Source organism: Vespa velutina, chromosome 2, assembly GCF_912470025.1.
Source record: "Vespa velutina chromosome 2, iVesVel2.1, whole genome shotgun sequence".
NCBI classification, from domain to species: Eukaryota; Metazoa; Arthropoda; class Insecta; order Hymenoptera; family Vespidae; genus Vespa; species Vespa velutina.
Genome location: NC_062189.1, coordinates 16,795,287 through 16,817,786, shown reverse-complemented (window position 1 = coordinate 16,817,786; position 22,500 = coordinate 16,795,287). Strand labels below are relative to the sequence as shown.

At 32.0% G+C, this 22,500-nt stretch overlaps 1 protein-coding gene across 5 annotated transcripts in view; it reads left to right on the top strand.

The window, feature by feature from the left end:
- LOC124957852 (S phase cyclin A-associated protein in the endoplasmic reticulum) overlaps positions 1 to 22,500 on the top strand; it is a 49,941-nt gene that overhangs the window by 1,100 nt on the left and 26,341 nt on the right. For all 5 annotated transcript variants that reach the window (XM_047515284.1, XM_047515285.1, XM_047515289.1 and 2 more), the window contains exons 3-12: positions 1 to 81; positions 142 to 1,490; positions 1,603 to 2,348; positions 2,477 to 2,957; positions 3,036 to 3,218; positions 3,323 to 3,574; positions 3,750 to 4,196; positions 4,489 to 4,598; positions 4,721 to 4,844; positions 12,663 to 12,826. The exon at positions 1 to 81 is cut by the window's left edge and continues 146 nt beyond it. In XM_047515284.1, coding sequence (XP_047371240.1) covers positions 1 to 81; positions 142 to 1,490; positions 1,603 to 2,348; positions 2,477 to 2,957; positions 3,036 to 3,218; positions 3,323 to 3,574; positions 3,750 to 4,196; positions 4,489 to 4,598; positions 4,721 to 4,844; positions 12,663 to 12,826 — 3,937 coding nt within the window. The remainder of the gene's footprint in view (positions 82 to 141; positions 1,491 to 1,602; positions 2,349 to 2,476; positions 2,958 to 3,035; positions 3,219 to 3,322; positions 3,575 to 3,749; positions 4,197 to 4,488; positions 4,599 to 4,720; positions 4,845 to 12,662; positions 12,827 to 22,500) is intronic.

Below are 22,500 nucleotides of genomic sequence, written 5' to 3'. Positions count from 1 at the left end.
TTCAATCTGGATCTATGAAGAGATCTATGAAACCAGCCTCTAGAGTTAGATCAGCTTCCACTGGTCGAGACAAAAAGTCTGGTATGTCGTTTATATTTATTTAATTTTTGTACTTAATGTAAACATTGTTTTTTCTTTCAGAATTACAAGCTCGATATTGGGCTTTTCTATTTGGAAATTTACAAAGAGCTGTAGACGGTATATATCAAACGTGCGAAGAAGATGAAAATATTTCTGAATGCAAGGAAGTAATTTTAGTGTTGGAAAATTATACAAAAGACTTCCATAATTTAATAGAATGGTTTAAAGTTAAATGGGCTTATGAAAATTCTCCACCACCTTTAAGGCGTACACCTTTGGCTTGGGAAGTAAGAAAGACCTCGCCATGTCGTATTTGGAATTCAACTATAGTACCAAAATCGACTAGCCCTTTACAAAGGATAAGCCCACCAGAATCCACATGCAGAAGTCCTATAGATCAAGTTATTTCAGAGATAAAACCTATGGTTACGGATAATAAAATAAATCATATAAAAGAGGAATCATTGCATAAAATAATAAAGGATAATAAGAATAATGTTTCTAAAAATAATTCGACAAATATTAAAGAAAAAAGAAAGAATGTGATAGAGAGAGGTATGAATCAATCGTCCAACAAAGAAAGATGTATAGGATCTAAAACTATTAATAAAGCTTTTGTAAAATCTCCAATGAATTCAAAAGCTAATGGAAATGGTTTAATAGATAATAAAGTAACGAGCGAAGATTCATGTGATTCTAAAAATAAAGCCGATACTAGAAACATTGTAAAACAAAACAAAAATTCTTCTCAGAATGTAAGTACTTTAAAAACATCGGATTCGAATTTAGCAATCGACAAACAAACTTGTATTAATAATAAAAATGTGAAATCAAGTATCTATCAAAACGTTGAATCTGTGGATAAAACGATTAAGGAAAATGAAACAAATAGTAAGCTTAGTAATCGAAGTAAATCGGAGATTACATTAATACCTAATAAAAAGAATACAGAATTGAGAAAAAATGAAATAATTAAACAGAATATAGACAATAATGAAAGTAAAATTATCATAGAAAATGTAAATGTGGATAATAAGATGATACAAGTTAACAATAAATTGCAAACGCAAAATATCGATACGACGGTAGCCTCAAAAAATGCTAAAAATACAATAGAATCGAATAAAATAAAGCAAAGAACAAACAAACAATGTATAAATACTGACAAAGTAGATAATAAATTAATTACAAAATATTCGAATAAAGAAATACATAATACGAGTCAAGCAGCTTATTCAACGGTATCATCGCGTAGACGATCTAATGAACAAACAATAAATTTATCAGAAACACCCAAATTTACCAGAAGTAAAACAACTTTGAGCGATAGAACCATATCATCTGCAAATAAAGCCAGACCAGGAACATCTGTTATAATCAGACGTCGACCTCAACAATTGGAGAGGAAGGTATTTATAATCTGTATTTTTTTTTAATAAAATGTATATATATATATATATATATATATATATATATATATATATATATGTATGAATCATACATTTTTTTTTTTTTTAATAGGGCAATGAGACTTTGTCGAAGAAAAATCAAGATAACGATATAAACGGTTCGGTAGAAGTATTAACAAAACAAACGATTAGCGTTAAAGCTAAAGACGAAGGTGATGGCTGGCAAACCGTTCGAAGTCGTTATAGAAGAGGTAGTACTCACAATTTAAATATGTCTACGCGTTTTCATAAACCAAGTACTGCCACATCCTTGCCAGCTTTATCGATAGAAAGTCCCACTGAACGAAATAAAAAGAATTGCTTTACGCCCGATGGTAATAAACAGAAGAAAAAGTGTATGGTAGGTAAGGCTGGGAAAAATATAAATAACGAGGTTGAAAAAGTCAAAGGAGAATCCGTATTAAATGGTAATAAAGTTAAAAATGCTTGGGATAATAACATAAAGAAAATTCCATTGTCAATAAACGACACAAATTCTACGTCGATGATAGCAGCTATTTTTAAAAGCGATGCGGAGTTACTTGAAAAACGTATACAACAATTTATGGCAGCTCAAGCCGAAAGAGAACGAATTATTTTAGAAGAGGAAAGAAAGACGGAAGAAGCGGATTCTCAAAGATCTCAACAATTGTCAGATGAGGAAGCTTCCTTGCAAAGGCAAATTTTAGAATTAGAATCTACCGATATCGATATCGATACTGAAACCGACGAAACCGACGGAGAAATGGTTCTTGAGATAGAGGATGAACAATCGGTGGTAATCGATCCTGTATCTGACGACATTAGTTTAGAGGACAGGTACGAACGATTATAAACAAATATATTTTTTTCAATAACATTGTTTATTTACATTTGATTATCGACATTGTTCTTTTTTTTTCTTTTCTTTTTTTTTTTTTTTTTTTTTTCTTTCTTTACTTTTACAGATACGAAAATATGTTAGAAGGTATGTCATGGGCAGAACGGGTTGACGTTCTCGCACAATTGCAAGCACTCGTTGCACGTCATCCTGGACGAGCTCTCGAGTTACATCAAAAATTATCATCACCGTCTAGAAAACGTTCCTTGCCTGAAACATTACGTAGATATCAAGCGAAACAGGCGTGTGCACAGCACAAACGTCAAAAATTATTGATGGAAAAGTCACAGAGATTGAGAGAATTGTTGAACAAGGTTGAGGATGTAAAGAGTGCGAAAAATCAATTGATAGAAGATAAAAGAATTAGAATGGAGATGAAACTTAAGAGAGCGGAGGAGAATAGGACGCAGCATTTATTGGAGATAGTAAGGAAAGCTCACGATGAGGATTCTAAATTAAAAGAAATTGCTTTTATCAATGAACTCGAGGCACAAAATAAACGGCATGATTTTATGGCATTGTGTCAGGAACAGGAGGAACGATTGCAGGTTTTTTTAATATAAGTTTAATAATAAATTTTTAAACGTCAAATAAATTATTGTTGATGTTATTTGTAATTTAACAAGGGTATACAAGAAGAACGTCAAAGACGTCAGGAAGAGAAAGCTGCAAAAGAAGCTGCTGCTGAGGAACGTAGAAGAGCATTAGAGGCTGAGAGACAATTGCGTATACAAAAGATGAAACAGGCTAGGCGTGAACGAGAGGAGAGAGTTGGTAAAATGCAACTTGAAAGAGTGAAGGAACGTCAGGTAAATAAATAAGAAATATTTCTTGTCAAACAGATTCTTTTTTTTTTTTTTTTTTTTTTTTCCCATAGAGTACATCTCTAACTAATTATATGTTAAATATTTAGGAACTTGCAAGAGAGAAAGCTAGAGATCGAGAAGAAAGATTGTCGGCACTTCACGCGGCTCAGTTAGCCAATCAAGAGGAATTACAGAAAAAGATAGCGCATAAGCAACAGGAATCAGCTAGGCGGCACGTTGAAAATATAGAACATATTCGTCAAAGAGCCGTAGAGTCGTCTATTTTAAGATCGGAAGAAGTTCCACCTACTCTCAAATCTTATCCTATTCAAAAGCAATGTTCACTTTGTGGTACACACGTAAGTTCATTTTATCGATATTTAATTTTCAATTAACAGAATATGTATATATATATATATATATTTAGAAATAGAGAAGGAAGTTAAATACAGTTTTCTTTTTTTCTTTCTTTTTTTCTTTCTTCATTTATTTATTTATTTATCTATTCTTTGTTGTCTCATTACTTATACTCAGATAATGAACGAGGTATATCTCCTGAGTCATTTGAAAGGTAAAAATCATCTCGAAGCTGTACGTAACGCACACGATGGTAGAGAACCATCGAGAGACGAACTTCAACGATTTAACATAGCTCAAATACGTGATGTATCGACGCCAACATCAAATAGTACTACCTCGAATATTAATAATAAAGCATTGAAGGAAAAACAAAAAGCATTGAAACGTCGTTGTAGGAAAATAAAACAACGTATTACTTCTCGCGGTCAGGAATGGGAAAACGCACAGAGAAATGAGAGTCTTCCTTCGGTCGTCCTTGAGTCTACGAATAAAGTAAAGTTTCGAAGGAATTTAAAAGAATTGGATAGATTGTATAATTATTTGAAAAGTGCCGGCTCCAGTATTGCCGTTGCCACCTTGGAACGTTGTTTTGGTGAAATTGCTAGGGCTTTGTCGAAATCGGTAAGTTGTAAAAAAAAAAAAAAAAAAAAAAAAATTTAACTTCCATGTCATTTTACAATTATCCTTTTTAATTATAATAATCATAATAAGTAATAATAATAATAATAATAATAATAATAATAATAATAATAATAATAATAATAATAATAGCAATACATTTTAATACATTTTATATATTTTAATAATACATTTGAATTAATAATAATAATAATAATAATAATAATAATAATAATAATAATAATAATACATTTTTATTAATAATTATAATAAATTATATAATTCAATTTTTTAGTGTCCTTTTGATCAAGACGTGTTGAGATCATTGAATGGATTCGACATTTTTACAAATCTATTAAGTTTAAGTTTGAACGTTCAAAATTCGTCGCACTGCTTACCTAATAAGTAAGTATATTAATCCGACTGATTATATCTTTCTTTTTTTTTTTTCTCTTTTCTTTTTTCTTTCCCAAGTTCAAGTTGAAATATAAATTATCGTAATACAATATGGCCGTCTAATTTCTTAGGAGCATAATCTCACTGTGCAAAGTGTACAAGTCCGGTATAAGCGGGAACGTAAACAACATCGAAGTGATCCTATCGAGCAACAAGGTCCTCGTGATTTTGGATCTTCTTTTGCAACGTTTAGAGGTAAGTTGAGGGAAAATAAAAGAAACCAAAAAAATAAAAAGGAAAAGAAAAAGAATGAAAGATAGGTAGGATAATAAATATAATAACAACAAAAAAAAAAAAAAGGAATTCTTCGTACTGTAAAGGATAGTAAATGTTTATTTTCATAAAAGTCAGTTCATACAATTAAATTTCCAACGATAAATATAAAAATGTTGAAAAGTTAATAGCCAAAACGTTTTAACCGATTTCATCGCTTATTTTTTCTCTCTCTCTCTCTCTCTCTTTCTATCTCTTTCTCATCCTCTTTCTATCTCTATCTCTATCTCTATCTCTTTTTCGTTACTACATCTGTTTACATGCATCTTTTTCCACAAGAAGGCAACATCAAATCGATGTTTCGCGAGTCAAGGGGTAAAAAGGAACACTTTTTAAGAAGCACCATTCACGCGTATGTCATCGTACCTTTTCACCATTGAAAGCCCGACCTCGTTTACGACCGGCAGTACCTATATTTTCTTTTGCTGAGATTTTATGTTCTCCAACGGGAAAAAAGAGAGAAAAAAAAAGAAGGAGAGAGAGAGAGAGAGAGAGAGAGAGAGAGGGAGAGAGGGAGAGAGAGAGAGAGGGAGGGAGAATAAAAAGCTCAACGACGGCTTCTATTTCGATCTCTTTACGAACTCGCACTTTTCTTCGAGTAGTTTTAAAGTACCTCACCACTTAACGAGTGATTGATTTGTTCTTTCAATTTTATTTTCTTTTGCTCCTCTCTCTCTCTCTCTCTCTCTCTCTCTCTCTCTCTCTATCTCTTTCTCTCATTCAATCACTCTACCTATCTTTTTTCATTTTGGATTATTTCGAAATACCGACTACATATTATTAACATCATGTTTATTAATGGAACATTTTCTTTATTTTCGATTATATTAAAATGATTGACTTTGATTATGCGTCAGTGATTTCAAATTTTTAAAACAACATTGACACTAGTAAATACGTGTTAATTGAAATACGACGCTAATCTTACGATCATAATTCGAGCGAATAATTGTAAATACCATTGAGAAAGAAAAAGAGAGAAAGAGAGATAGAGAGAAAGAGAGAGATAGAGAGGTACACGCATATACACAACGTTGTTTTATTTATTTATTTATTTTCTTTAAAGCAAGATGAACGTCATGGATTATTTTTCCGCTTTTTATGTTTCTTTTTTACTTTCTTCCCCCCTTCTTTTTTATTTTTTTATTTTTTTATTTTTTTCTTCTTCTTCTCATCGGATCTCTCCTTTCGACGACGTCGGACGTAAAACGGCCGCCTCACCTTGTCATCCTGTCTGTCCTGTCCGACCTGTCAAAATAAGGATTAAGTGGCTGCGAGGCGATTTTACGACGCGTGTACCTAATGATATACTCTTGGCTTGATCGAAGATAGTTTCTTTTAGTTATGAGATGAACATTTTTGTTATTTTTGTACGTAGAATATTATTGGTAGTCTCTCTGTTTCTCTGTCTGTCTTTCTCTCTCTCTCTCTCTCTCTCTCTCTCTCTCTCTCTTTTTCTCTTTTTCTCACTTTCTTCTCTCTTTCTCACTTTCGAGATTATTAGAAAATTAGACATTTTTATTTTATATCTAACATTAAACGATGGATTTGATATGTTTGATACGTATATTTACAGAAATTAATAACAAATTTGGAAACATTTGCATATTATTACGAAAATATTTAAACGTATTTTTATGCAATTGTAATACTTTTATAATATATATATATATATATATATATATATATATATATTTTTTCTCTTTTAATTTTACGTTATTATAAATTATGATAAATCATGTATTTTTCGTATTTCTATCTACATAGATTACATATATATATTTAGAAGAGGAGATATTTAGAAGATACAAGAATATAAACGATAGAAAAGTATTTCATTCGGAAATATTTATTATTGAGCATTGGTCTTGCATAATAAATATGAACAATTGTTTAATATATTATTGTAATACTAGAATTTTCTTATTATTATAATCGATAAGTATAAACCGCGAATCATTCATTTCTACATACATAGATGCATACATACATGCATATGTCTATATTTAGAAAGAAAAAATAAGATTCAGAAAAAAAAAAAAAGAAAAAAGAAAAAGAAATCTGAAGTGAAAAGAGCAACAAAGAATACAAAGTATCCGTTATTGAAAATATTCGAAGGAATGATATAAGGAAATCTCAATAGACTCTAAAGTTTCTAACTCGTGAAACAATTCTGCTACCACACTACCATCCCTTTTTCCCTCCTCCTCCTCCTCCTCCTCCTCCTCCTCCCCCTCCTCCTTCTCCTTTTCCTCCTCTTCTATCTCCTACATTTCTCGAGCATGCGAGTTCTCTTCGATACGACTCCCTTTGTTCGATCGACCGGCAATCGTTCCGAACTGGTGCGATTTCAGTGGCTATACTTCACGCTCCGTAGAATATACACAACATATACACATACATACATATATATATATATATATATATATATATATATATGTATCATACATAGTAAGAGAGAAAGAGAAAGAGAGAGAGAGAGAGACCTTCCGTTCTCCCTTAGAAACCCCTCTCACGGTCCTCCGACAGCAGCACCTCCTCCAACGCAATGCATTAGCGGCGAGAGAGAGCTTTTAGTGACGTCACGCACACATACACATTTTCACACACGCATCACACATATCAAGCATCGTAGAAACTTAACGCGAGCGCGCGAAGCAGATCGCGTTATACGGTGAAAGGACCGTGGAGGCTGCTGATGCTGCGTTAGCGACGAGAATGTGCGTGGGTACTTCTCTCTTTCTCTTCTTCTTCTTCTTCTTCCTCTTCTTCTTCTTCATCTTCTTCTTTTTCTTCTTCTTCTTCTTTTTGTTCCTCTTCTCTTTTTATTTCTTTTTCTTCTTTCTTCGTTCCCACTTCCATCAAGCTTTTTGAGAGGTCTGCCTAATCTTTTGTCTTGTACTTCTTATCTATCCTTCTCTCTCTCTCTCTCATTTTCTCTTTCTTTCTCACACATTCATTCACTGACTCACTCATTCTTGATTTTATCATTTTGTTATAATCATTATCGTTATGTTATCAGTATTATTATCATTGATTTTTTTTTTATTTATCGCCGTATATTTATATAATATAATTATTTGTAAAATAATACAGATTTACTATAGATTATAATACATCTATAGTAATAACATAACAATTGTAATGATATATTATAAATATATATCATAATGTTATTAATAACAAAATAGCTTGGATGTATACATCTATTTTTTATGGATATAAATATCTATATTAATTCTTTATTTATATATATATATATATATATATGTGTGTGTGTGTGTGTGTGTTTGTGTGTGTGTGTAGTATATTTATACAAGTATCTATACTAGCTTATAGTAAATAGATCATATAGATATACTTATATTGATACATACCATACTAATCCACATTAGTATAGATGCTTATCTATACTATCTATAATTTCAAGTGTTCTTTCGAATGCACCGATCAGTATAATAATTTATAATACTTTTGATAGGAATCTTCTATATTTCAAATATTTTTTACATCAATACACATAACACCATCACATAATTGTCTAATTATAAATAATTGTCATATTAATATTTAATATTTTGTTACTTTTTATTGAAAATTTTCTACGTACAATTAATGATCATTTCTTTTTCATAATTATACGTATAATATTTTAATTCGTATAATTGATTATGACAAGATCATAAGTAATATATATTTAGGATCATATTTAAAATTCACCTATAAGATTTTTAAATCATCATTGATATCTTTTACTTTCTAAATGCATATGCATTGACATATTCTCTCACATAAATACAAACAAAGGAACACATACATACACATACACACATACACACACACGTGGACACAACTATTTCGAGCACATAATTATACGTACGGGGAACGTGAAAAGCGTAATGGATTCTCTATAACAAAAATTCTACCTTCTCGAGGACATCCTCTTCTTGTCCCTATGCACTCGAAGTCAGTTCCGCGTCCATGTCCTTATAGAGAAAGAGAAAACGAAACAGAATACAGAAAGAGAGAGAGAGAGAGAGAGAAAGAGAGAGAGAGAGAGAGATAGGGTGAGATAGAGATAGAGAATGAACGCACGCGACCACGCAGGGTGCCATTGTCGTCACTTCCATTGGACTTGTCGTTTCGAGAACATAACGCTTGCTACGAATCTTTTGTCGTTGTTCCCTATTCTAGAAGCAATTTTAAGGACGAGCTTCCGCTTTCTTTTCTCGATAAAGAGAGCGAAAAAAAGAGAGAGAGAGAGAGAGAGAGAAGAGAGAGGTCCGATATAATCTCTCTCTCTCTCTCTCTCTCTCTCTCTCTCTCTCTCTCTCTCTCTCTCTCTTTTTCTCTCTCTCTCATAGATCAATAAAATATCATCTTATGTATAATGTATATATATATATATATATATATATATATATATATATATATATATATATGTACATATGTACTTGCAGACGAAACAACTCGATTCTCAGCTTCAGCTTCAGCTTCAGGGAAGATGATAAAGGAGATGAATATATATATATATATATATATATATATATATATATATACATATGTATATATATTTTTTTCTTTTTTTCTTTTCATTTTTTTTTTTTTTTTGTAAAGATAAGCGGAAGAAAGAGAGATAGAGAGAGAGAGAGAGAGAGAGAGAGAGAGAGAGAGAGAGAGAGAGAGAGAGAGAGAGAGAGAGAGATAAAGTATAAGCATCCTTTTTCTTCCAACCCGTAAAAAGTCTCGATAAACTTGTCTTCAACGAATTCGAACGGGCGTAGATCCTTTCGGTTCTTTATAGTTTTTATATACGAACATTTGAGTTTATCTTTATTGCTGTTCGACATGGACCGTGTGCAACTTTTGATTATCCGTTCGCGCGTTACGTTACTTCCTTCGCGAAATGTTCAACCGATGGGATTCGGCTCTTACGACATTACTCGGACTCTTCCAATATGTAGGGAAAAGAAATCGTTTTTGTAAGATAGATAGATAAATAGATAGATAGAAGGAGAAAGAGAAATAGAAATGGAAATTGCCCGTAGCTATACTATTATTAAGTCGAGCTAGGAGAAATGATGGCGCGCGCATGGTCCATTACACAGGAAGACTTATATGGATTTTTTTTCATTCGCTTTACACTAGGGTGTACGATCCATGATCTATATACATATATATATATATATATATGTGTGTGTGTGTGTGTGTGTGTGTGTGTGTATAAATATACACAGATACACACATATGTATGTATATTTATATGTATATGCACGTATGTACACATTCTCTAAGAATATATGCTTTCGAGAATAATCCTCCTTCATTCTTTTCATATCTATTTCTTCTTTCTTTTCGTATTATTTATGTACATACGTCCGAGCGAAAACGAATTTGCAAAATTTATCTCGTATAAATCTAATCTCGTATAATTCTCGATCCTACGTTTTCAGCTCCCGCCCCCCCCTCTAACCCCCTTCCTCTCCTTCGCCTTGTTTGTTTTCATCCGTTTTTTTCTTTTTATACTTTCGTTTTTCTTTCTTTTCTTATTTTCTTCTTCTTTTTTTTTTTTTTTCTTCATTTTTGTATTTTTTTTCCTTTCTCTTCATTCTTTCACTGTTCCCTCCACCGCCCCCTCCCCCATTTCCATCACCCCTTTCTTTTTCCTCCGTCTGTTTTTCTTTTATACTCACATTTTCCTTTCTTTTGCTTCTTCTCTTTTTTTTTGTTCGTTGTTTTTTTCTTTGTTTTTTTTTTCTTCACTTTTTTCACCGTTCGTCTGTTATACTTTTTCCTTCCTTCTTTCTTTCGTTATTATTGTATTTCGCGCGAGGACGAGAGAGAGAGAGAGAGAGAGATTTTAAATATTCCTCTTCGTTGAAGTCATATCGTCAAGGAAAGAAAGAAAAAAAAAAAAAAAGGAAAAAGAAAAAATAAGAAAAAAGATCGAAGAAAGAAGATAGAAAGAATTCTCGTCCTCGTACAGCTTCTTTATGCGATGTCTTAACCCCCTCCCCCTCACACATCCCTTACACCATCTTTTCTCTCTCTCTCTTACTCTCTTATTCTCTCTTATTTTCTCTTTTTTCTCCATCTACTCGCGAGAATACGATTTGCATGCATTATGCGTGAATTTCCGAAAGTTCGGCCCGCCCGAGATTTGATTTCACGGTCTCCGAGAGAAGAGATCGGCAGTTCCTGGTAGTCATTTTACGTGGACTCAAGATGTGGGATTAAATTTGTCAAAGGCCCTGGTCAAACCGCTTTTTAATGTTTCCTTAGAGATTATTTCGCTACCTTTCGCGCATGCGATGGCTCGCTCGGTCTCTGACCCTTATCTCTCATTCGTTTCTCTCTCTTTTCTTTTTCTTTTTCTTCTTTTTTGTTTTCTTATTTTTCCCTTTTTTTTCTTTTTTTTTCTTTTTTCTTTTTTTTTTTTTTCAAGAAAGACTCGCCCAACCAGAGACACAATAAATTGGAGTTTCTATAAAATATAAATCGATAATTACGTGCTTGATGTTTATTAAACGATCGCAATTGATTAAATTTTTTTTCTTTATAATAATTATGAAGAGAAAGAGAGAGAGAGAGAGAGAGAGAAAGGGATGTATTGTAGAAAATTTGAAAAGAAATTTGTTTGTTTGTTTGTTTGTTTTTTTATTATTATCAAAAAAGTATTTGTCAACAGATATCTATCGAGACTCGTACGATCGTATTTTTATGGGAATTTTATGAAATCTGAATCTAATGTTCATTATTAACAATCGTAATTAAGCAAATTGTTTTGTTAATAATTATAAAGTGGAAAGATCGTATTGTAGGTGTGTATGTAGAAAATTAAAAAAAAAAAAAAAACAAAAAACAAAAAAAAAAAGAAAAAAGAAAACAAAAAAGTACATTTCTTATTAAAAATAATTCGTGCAATAATTTATGATTTAATATCGGTAAGTGTACTTTCAAACGATATCGAAACATATTTTTTATTCTTCGTTTCTTCGTTCTGTTTTTTTTTTTTTTTTCGTTCGATTGATTTTTTCTTTTCTCTCTTTTCTTTTTCTTTTTTTTTTTTGTTTTTTTTCCTCCGATTGGTTTTCTCTTCTTTTTTTTTTTTTTTTTTGTTGTTTTTTGACTCAGTTCTTTTCTACAGAACTACTTCTCGCTCGGAGTTTATCGAGACGAAAGAATCGACGTCGAAGCTCTTAGCTCTTCCATATTTCAATCACTGACGTTCTTATCAATGTTCTCTTCGAGTTTCTTGCCCGTAATTTAGAAGCTCCTAAATCCTCTAAGGTATACGTTTCCTCCGGTACGATCGGTTCGGTCAAGCATGCCTCTGGCATTCATGACTCAACGTGCCAGGAATTTGCCTTCTCTCTTGCATCCGGGTGATCCACATGGTATAGAACACAATATAAGACCACCCACCCAATCGGTGTCTCTGTCGGTGATCGCAATTAGAAAAAAAAAAAAAAAAAAAAAAAAAAAAAGAAAAAGAAAAAAAATGAAAAACAAACGAACAAACAAATTTTCAAATAGAGACATACATGTATTGGATACATTATTGTATTGTTTCGTGTCAGGTTCACGTTAAATTCATGTGGAATATCGTTTCTTGATAAAATTCTTGATAATATTATTGATGAAATTATTGATAAAATTATTTCTGATATTTTTTAGTTCTTTTTTTTTTTTTTGTTTTTTTTTTTGTTTTTTTTTTTAATATTTCCCCTAACTTTGCAGACTCTAACAGATTTGGAGGATCACATACAGGCACAGGAAACGCTCGGTAATTCAATGGGAAATAGCATCGTTGCTTTTGGAATGGCACAGTTGTTCTGTAGTTTGATACCCGAAGAGCCCTTCGAGAAGTCAACGTTGCAAAGTCGAGTACAAGATATTGCCGGGTGAGTAATTTCAATCAATATTTCGCAATACAAGTATGTATCATATTTTATTTTTGAAAATTTAACTTTCTCCCGTTAATCATATTTCGATGCATTACGATATACATTTTATGTATTTTTTTATATATATTATTTATAACTCTTGTCGTTGACTTCGTCATAACAAGAAATAGTAAGTATGATCGATCACGGGTGTGTGCGTTGCGAATCGGTGACGTTCCATTTAAAAGAAAGAACAAAAAAAAAATAATAAAATAAATAAATAAATGAATAAATAAAAAATAAGAAAAGAAAAAAAAAAAAAAAAAAAAAAAAAAATGGTTCGATCGAAATCGATGATAAATTCAAAGTCGTCGCGAGTCATTGAATCCGTTCCTTTTTAAATATCACGAATCTTATGTAGTGTCTTCGTCATTCGAGTTTATTATTTAACGACCGTGCCATTAAAATAATCGTTACCGTCAACATTAGTAGTAATGCGATTCCAATGGTTAACCTAATCGTACCGTAAAATTGCTTCTTGCGTTTTATTTCTTACCTAGAGTTTTGTAATGGACGCGACGCGAATATATCCACATAATTACCATGAGCATTAGACGCGATGAAATTGCAATCTTGTCTATGTCTACGATATAATAATACGCTGTTGTTGGAAATAGTCGAGTATTTTTTTTCTCTCGTTTTTTTTTTCGTTTTTTTTTTTTTTTTGCTTTTCTGTTTTTTGTTGGTTATTTTTTTTTTGTGTTGTTTTTTTTTTTTTTCTTTTTTTTAAAGGTTCGATCGTAAATGGCCACCGCCATCCCATAAAATAGCATAGTACGTTCTAATCGCCTTTGCATTCTTCTTTTTCCCCTATTTCTATTATTTTATATATATATATATATATATATATATATGGTATGTGTGTATATATTTTTATTATTTTTATATTATTATCTTCATTGTTTCTAAGAAAGTCGAGAGATATAGTATTGTGAGAGAGTGTGTGAGAGAGAAAGAACAAGAAAGAGAGAGAGAGAGAGAGAGAGAGAGAGAGAGAGAGAGAGAGAGAGAGAGAGAGTGAAGTTCAATGAGGCGTGAAACGTCGGAAGCACTTTGAGAAGTCAAACAATTTGCGTTTAGTCATTTGAAAGGTCCCGTCGCCATTTTTTGCCGCCCCGTCGCTAACTTCAAGTACTACTTGAGTTTTTTCATTTTCTTTTTCTTTCCATTTCTTTTCTTTCCTTTTCTTTCCTTTTCTTTCTTTCTCTCTTTCCTTTTTTTTTTTTTTAATTTTTCAACGACTCGTTTCTTCTTTGCCTTTTTTATTTCTTTTTTTTTTTCTTTTCTTTTTTCTTTTTCATTTTATTTCAATTAGAATTTTTCTCTCACACCATTGTTATCACATTTTCATTAACGAACTTATTAACGTAGCTTAATTTAGGTTAATAAGTTTTTTTTTTTTTTTTTTTTTTTTTTTTTTTTTTTTTTTTTTTTTTTTTTCTTTTTTTTCCCCTTTACGCGCGGCCATTAAAAGAGAAATAAAACGGTGTTTCGGAAAGGGGAAAAAATCGCGCGAATTTCGATAAGTGCTCGTAATGTTCGTTATTTTCTTTTCTTCTTTTTTTTTTTTCTTTTTTTTTTGTTTAATTTTATTATTATTATTTTTCGTTTTTTCGTTTTTCTTTGCTTTCTTTCTTTCTTTTTTTCTCTCCCCCTTTTTTTCTTTTTTTTTTTTAACTCATGCTTCTCGTCGGGGTAACGCATTACGTAGGTATTGTATGAGCGTAGGTGTATAGGATGGTCCAAAAGTTGTTCGATGTTTTGAAAAAAAATAATTACTTTTTTTTTTTTTTTTTTTATTTTTTTTTTATTTTCGAGACGTTTCGGACTACTCTTTTCTTTTCTCTTCTTTTTTTTTTTTTATTACTATTACTATTACAATATTTTTATTACTATTACTATTTTTATTACAATATATTACTATTATTTTTCTTCGATATTGTAAAATTGCGAGCGTAGGATTTTTTTTTCCTTTTTTTTTTTTTTTTTTTTTTTTTTTTTTTTATGTAAACTAAAAGGCAATCTGAAATTAGCTACGAATAGGAGTGATTGATTAAATAAAATTATTCGGAAACTTTTGGCTCACCCTATATCCACCTACGTCGACACTTGTTCATGAAAATGTATTTCTGTGGGAAACCAAATCTCTTTTTACTGTGTGTGCGTGTGCGCGCGCGCGTGTATTCCTCGCGAAGGATAAATAGAATCGTATTTAAAAATGACTCGACGACGAAATAAATGGGGATTAGTTCGGGTCTGTTTGCACAACGAATGAGCTTGTATGGTACTCGCAAAGTCGACGAACTTAGTTCATTTTATACAGGGCTTTTCCTTCGTATGTTATTCCTCTTAAAAAGTCTGTCCTACCTTGTGCGATAAGATTTTCATTCTCGTTAAATTAATCTCGATCTATTATTTTACAATAATTTTTTTCTCCCACCTTCCTTTCCCCCCTCCCCTCTTTCTCTTCCCTCCCCCCCCCTTTTTTTTCTTCTTTATACGACGGAACTTAGAAAATAAAAATTTCCAAGGAACTACTTGGATAGTATTAGTTTCTTGTGCGTTTTAAAGATTTCATTTTATTTATACAAATCGCGAATTTTCTTGCGTTAAAGAAAAGAAAAGAGAGAGAAAAAACGAACAAAATAAAAACGAACAAAAACAAAAAAAAATAGAAAGAAAATAATAATAAATGAACGAAACGGAATCCTTTGAAGAAGACAACGGTTGACGCGCTTTTCAACGTTGACGGAGGACCACCCTCGATGGAGAAGAAAAATAAAAAAACATGAAAAAAAATAAAAGAAAGAGTAGAAGAACACTGTCGTCTTATCGGTTGAACGAAGAACCTAATACTGCGGGGGAGAGTGAAAAACAGTGACGAAACGCAAACTGTGTTTTCCTTCGAATCTGTGTCTTCCTGAGATCCATACGATCGTTGCCGAGAAGACGAAATACACCTGGGTCAACTTCCTTCTCGTGGACCCCCCAAAACGTCGTTCGAACCCTTTGAGTTCATATTACTGTGTACTTAATATATATCCGCGAAGGTTCAAAGGACTTTTGAAAATGTTTTCGTAGAGTTCCATAAACATTTAAATATTTTTCAATCTTTTATTTCGATCTCGAGTATATATAGTAAAAAAAAAAAAAATATATATATATATATATATATGTATATATATATATATATGCATAACAATTTGATATGGAGTAAAAGAAAAAAAAAAAGTTTCTTTTTTTTCTCTATCGAGTAGACCTAGATTTTTATCCGTCGAGTGGCGCCGCTGCTTGACAAGTGTAGGAACTAAAAAAGAAGAAAAAAAAAAGAAAAGAAAAAGAAAAAAAAAACAGAAGAAAAGAAAAAGAAAAACAGAGAACACCGTAGAAATCTCATCGTCGATATTATTTATTTAAAAATGCATCGAATGAAATATGTAAGTGTTATCCTCGTCAACATTTGCATAAACATATTAATCATTAAAAATGTTTATCCTTCGAAGCATAGCCGGAGAATAATTTCAATTGAACAAATCTTTTCGAAAGAAGTATGTATTCAGAATGAAATGTTTTCAGCGTCGACAAAACAATGGTAAATGATGTTGAGTGGGATGTTTTAAGTTAGTACAAATTAGAATTTCATCGTTAACGAAAATCATTATGCATTTAGAGTAAAGAAGCGGATGGGGGATGAATGGATAGCTGGGTAGGTTGATTGGCTGGTGGTTATGAGAATGGAAAGGGGTGAACTATGATTTTTGAAAAATGATCTTACATATAAGTACTTCTTACTAATCGGTGAAAGTGCAAATTTTACCGACGGAATATTGGTAACATCGTACTTATATACATATATATATGTATATATATATTAGGATAATGAATGACGAAGGTGCGATCGAAATTATCGTTGAGTTGCGTTGTAACGTTAACGTTAGTACAGAGCAACCAGGATTATTATGATTAATTTCCTGCCGATGTAAGAAAAGCCACGTCATGATTTTTACTCAGCGCGTACGTAGCTCGCTCGCTTTTTCGCTCACACCTCTTTCTCTTCTCTTTTCTCTCTCTCTCTCTCTCTCTCTCTTTCTCTTTCTTTTCTTTCTATTTTTTTTTTTTTTTTTTTTTTTTTTTCAAAGTAAGTAGCAGATGTCTAAGGACGATCGATCATTTCGTACGCCCGTTGTGCGCTTGCTGCTATTTATTCGACGATTGTAACGTTTCTCGCCTCGTTCATCCATTAGAATTTAAATCTACTCGTACAGTTCATCACTTCTTTGCAATTATTATTTATTTTTTTCTTTTATATATATATATATATTTTTTTTTTGTATATATATACATATATATATGCAGTCATTGATCCGTATCTCGTGAGGATTAAAAATTATTAAGCATGGTTTAACGATCAATTTTTTTGTTTTTTCTTTTTCTTTTTTTTTTTTTTTGTCTTTTTTTTTTGTCTTTTTTTTCCCCCCTATATCGAGTTGCCGCAGTTATTATTTTAAGTATAGTGAAAATTATATTCCACTTAAATTTTATTTGTTATTATTATTATTATTATTATTATTATTATTATTATTATTATTATTATTATTGTTATTGTTATATTTTTTGAACAGATAATGACTCATTAATAATAATGACTTAGCAACGGATTTTCATTATTTCTTTTCTTTCTTTTTTTCTTTTTTTTCTTTTTTTTTTTTTCTTTTCTTTTCTTTTCCTTTCTTTTATTCGTAATTGCTCGAGAAGTTTGGTAAAGAAAAAAGAAAAAAAAAAGGAAAGAAAAGAAAAGAGTCGTAAAAGTAAATAAATGAAGAAATGAAAATTTCGTTTCTTAATCTTAATACTAGATTCTTTTGAAAAAATCATGCTCATACCATTTTCAAATGTGATTTATTAATGGTATTTATTCGACAACGAATTTTTGACTTCGAGTTCGTCTTTGAATTATTTGTCCTTAATTCGAAAGCTCGGTAAAAAATTTATCAAGACTTTTCTCTAGATTTTAATTATTATATTAAATCATTAGTCATAATCATACGATCAAAGAATATTTAACTTCTTATTATCTTATTCAGACTTCGATTTAAAATTCGACAAAAATTTGTAAGAAGAAAAAAAAGAGAGAGAGAGAGAGAGAGAGAGAGAGAGAGAGAGAGAACTCTTTCTAAACCTTATCAAATTATTTGCAAAAAAATTAAGCTCGTACTATTTTTGAAAATAATTCATCAGTGATAATCATTCGGTGACAAATTTCTAACAACTTAGCGTTATCAAACTTGGACATTTGTTTTGTTATCGGACGTACTCGAAGATCTCGTCGTAAAATTTATAGAAAGAATAAGAAGAGAAAAAAAAAGGAAGAAAGGGGAAAAAAATTACTTCTCGACTTTTCTCAATCCTCTTTTTTTTTTTTTTTTTTTTTCCCAAAATAAATTCACATACTATTTTTAACATACGATACGCATAATCATGAATCGTACATCGTACGTATAATACTTCGAAATATTTGACAAAAGTGTATATTTTGTCTGTGTGTATACATAAAGCAGGAAAAAAAGGGCAAGAAAAAAGGATGACCAGTAAAAAAAAACAAAAAAAAAAAAAGAAAAAAAAAAGAAGGAAAAGAAAAAAAAACAAAACAAAAAAAAAAGGGACAAAAATACAAAATAAAAATAAAAATAAAAACAAATAAATCTGACATATTTATACCTCGAACGTGTTAGCGACTAGCTCTTATAGTTAGTAGTTGGTATGTATTATCGCAACTCGTACGAGTGGATATGTACCCAGAGTCGAGATCGGGGTTCATAAAATAACAGATGCGTCGTTGAAAGATAAAGTAAAGATAATAAAGCATATATGCACACCGATCGACGCTTATCCGCGTTTTGTTTGCACGTATCCGCGAGATCTATGATTAAAGAGAGCGCTCTCTCTCTCTCTCTCTCTCTCTCTCTCTCTCTCTCTCTCTCTCTCTTTCTATAGTACTGGTAATGGTGATGGCACCTCTCCGAGGAATTATTTCTTCTTCTTCTCTCCCTCCCTCCCTCCCTTCTTCTTCCTCCCTCTCTCTCTCTCTCTTTTTTTATTTTCTTTTTTTGTTTACATTCTCTTTCTCTTTTCTTTTCTTCCTCTTCTCCATTTTTATCACCGCCAAACGGTAAATGGCTCTTTTGTCGTAAAGTCGCGCTTCCACAAAGCGAGAACTCCCGAGTAGTAGTCGTTGCTAAAGTGCGTACTACTCTTCTCTCTTTCTTTCTTTCTCTCTCTTTCTCTCTCTCTCTCTCTCTCTCTCTCTCTTTCTCTCATACACACACATAGACACACATACGCGCACATACCCTCGTTCTTCCCTTTGTTGTTCCTTTTTACGTTCGCATAGGTAGAGGAGTCGCATAAATGCAACCGCGATGTACTCGAAATAGCACAATTTTTAAATTATTCTTTTCTCGTCAAAAAGAACACTTTTGTTCCTATTCCTTTTCCCCTAGTTTGCTTATCCTTTTCTTTTTTTTTCTTTTTTTTTTGTTGTTACTGCATATTGTGAATATATATATATATATATGTGTATATAGTTTTTTATTTGTCACTTTTGCTTGGTCGTATATTGAAGAATTTCTCTCTTTTTCTTTCTCTCTCTCTCTCTCTCTCTCTCTCTCTCTCTGTCTCTCTGTCCCTATTTATATATCTGTCTATCAATCTATCTATCTATCTATCTTTTTCTTTCTCATTATAAAAGGCTGCGAAAGGATTATTAATTTTCTTGAAGGTTCTTACTGGATATTAAAAGGTCGTCATATTAATTACGAAAATAACGAAGCTCTCGAAAGATGATTCATTTAAAAATTCAATGAAGAATCAATGAAGTATATAAGAAATTCTCTTTCTTCGTGTTTTTTTCTGAACGACGATAATCGAAGTTCAAGTAGCAATCGTTGAAGGTAATTGCGAGAGAGAGAGAGAGAGAGAGAGAGAGAGAGAGAGAGAGAGAGAGAGAGAGAGAGATAATTCATAGAAAAAGAAAAAATCAATCTGTGCAAACACTCTTAATCGTTAATCCCAAACGAATCTACTCTCGAGTGTTCAACATCGTCGAGGTTCTTTTTCCTCATCTTTTTCTTCTTCTTTCTCTTCTTCTTTTTCTTCTTCGTGATCGTTTATTTCCTTTCTCATCTCTTACGTGAAATCGACCGACACAAGTTTTAATCCAGGTTGGATCAGCCGAATAATTGCACGACTTGATATTATCGAGTAGTACGAAAGTAAAAGTATCCATCCCTTTCTCTTCTACTTTCATTTTCTATAAAGTCACTAATTTTAAGAGAGAACACGTATTTTACTACTTAGAAATTTACATTAGATATACATTAAATAGGTGCATATATATATATATATATATATATACATATACATATACATACATTATTTATGTACGTAGATATATGCGTGCATGCAATTTACAACGCTATAGAAATTTTGGATAAATCGATTTTGCGATATTTATCACTTACGTGAAAGATTGATAAGAGAAAAAGGGGGATAAATAGATATACATATATGTATGTAAATAGACGGACAATGATAGTGAGAGAGAGAGAGAGAGAGAGAGAGAGAGAGAGAGAGAAAAGTATGCTAATTTATAAAATCCTAACAATTTTAAAGTAACTCCTCGTTAATTCTTATTTCTCTCTCTCTCTCTCTCTATCTGTCTGTCTCTTATTCTAGTAAATCACAGTTTGCTTTGCTTAATTGAAACGAACGTGGAAGTAGTAGCTATATAAGTGCTCTATCTCTCTCTCCCCTCTATTCTTTCCTCCTTCTCTCTCTCTCTCTCTCTCTCTCTCTCTCTCTCTCTAACTTTTTGTTTCTCTTTACAATTGGATTAAATAGATCCTCTCGATCGTCTACCATGTGGCATCTTTTCTCTCTTTCTCTTTCGTTTTCTCTTTTCTTTTTTTTCTTTTCTTTTCTTTTTCTTTTTTTCTTTTTATTTTCTTTTTTTTTTATACTAACGTTAGTAGATACTCTATCGTTACGTTCCACGTTTGACTTATTAGGAAAATGAAAAGACTACGTTTTACTAGTGCAACCTGATTAAATCGGGAGGTACGTTCCTCAAACGAAGTTACGTCGAGATGGCAGCTCTTTCTTCGAAACCATCCCTCTCTCTCTCTCTCTTTCTCTCTCAAGGGCGCGCGCGCACGCACACACACATACATACACATACAAACTCTTTCTATGTCATGGAGGAAGAAGAGGAGGAACGGGAAAATCTATTTTATTAATATAACGGCGCTTCTGTTTGATCTGATAATTTCGTTTCGTCCTTCTAAAGAGCCTTCTTCTTTTTTATTTTACTTTTTTTTCCTTCTCTCTTTCTCTCTCTCTCTCTCTCTCTCTCTCTCTTTTTCTCTCTGACTCTCTCATTCTTGGTAAGGCAAAGGGCAACGAGAACGGGTGAGTGCTTTTGTGGTGGGCACGCTGCAAAAGTTCCAACCGACCATTTTCCCGTGGGTATTTCCAAAGTTCTTCTTCTTCGTGTGAGCTCCTCTCTCTCTCTCTCTCTCTCTCTCTCTCTCTCTCTCTCTCTCTTTCTCTTTTCATACCCTTTTTTTTCTCCTTCTTCGTCTTTCATATATACATATATATATCTAATGTTTTTTTTCTTTTAACCCCACGTGTCGATTTCGCCATATCGATTCGCGATGAGTTATGGGGAAAGAAATTTCTTCTCTTTTTTTAATCGTATATATATATATATATATATATATATATATATATGTATGTATATGTATATGTATATATTATATTGCGATAAAAAATAATCGATAATAGTATTGTACGAACCGACATATATATTTTTGTTAATCAATTTGGAAAGAAAAACGAAACGATCCATCATTTATTATCACTTTTAGTCCATTCAATTTCGTTGTAACAAATAAGTAAAGCGATTAAAGTTAACTCGAATAATTATGATTTCGATAATTGTAGTATCCGGATAATAGATCTTAAATGGGAATATAATAGAAAGTGAAAGAAAAGAAATGAAATGGAATAAAGACGCCATTACTTCGTCTTAATTTTTTATTTATCATAATCATTATTATTATTATCATTATTATTATTATTAATATTATTATTATTATAATCTTTTTTTTTTTTTTTTGGGTCTAACTTTGCTACTCGTCCCATCCCTCCACCCTCTTCTTTCTCTCTTTTTTCTTTTTTAATTTTTTTTGTACTCACTCTTTTCCTTTTTCCGTTTTCTTTTCTTTTCTTTTTTTTTTTTTTCTATCTTCAACGTAAAAACATTACCGACATATTTTTCGTCGAAGAATTCGAAAATATCCGGAAGACGTCGCACCTGCCATCGAATAGAAAAGCTTATCACGTTAGAGGTGCGGTCGTGATGGTAGGTCGTAGCGTGAGTGGGTGGGAGGGATGGAGCGGGACGGGGGTGCGCAGAGGGTAGGGCAAGAAGGGAGGGTTAGGGGTGGTTAGAGGGAGGACGTAGAGGAGTGGAGATGAGTCTAAAAACGAGTCGGAAGGAGAAGGAGGGTGAAATCGTTGGCGGTCAAAGGAGAAAGAGAGGGTGGCGGGGGTGGTGACGGTGGCGGCGG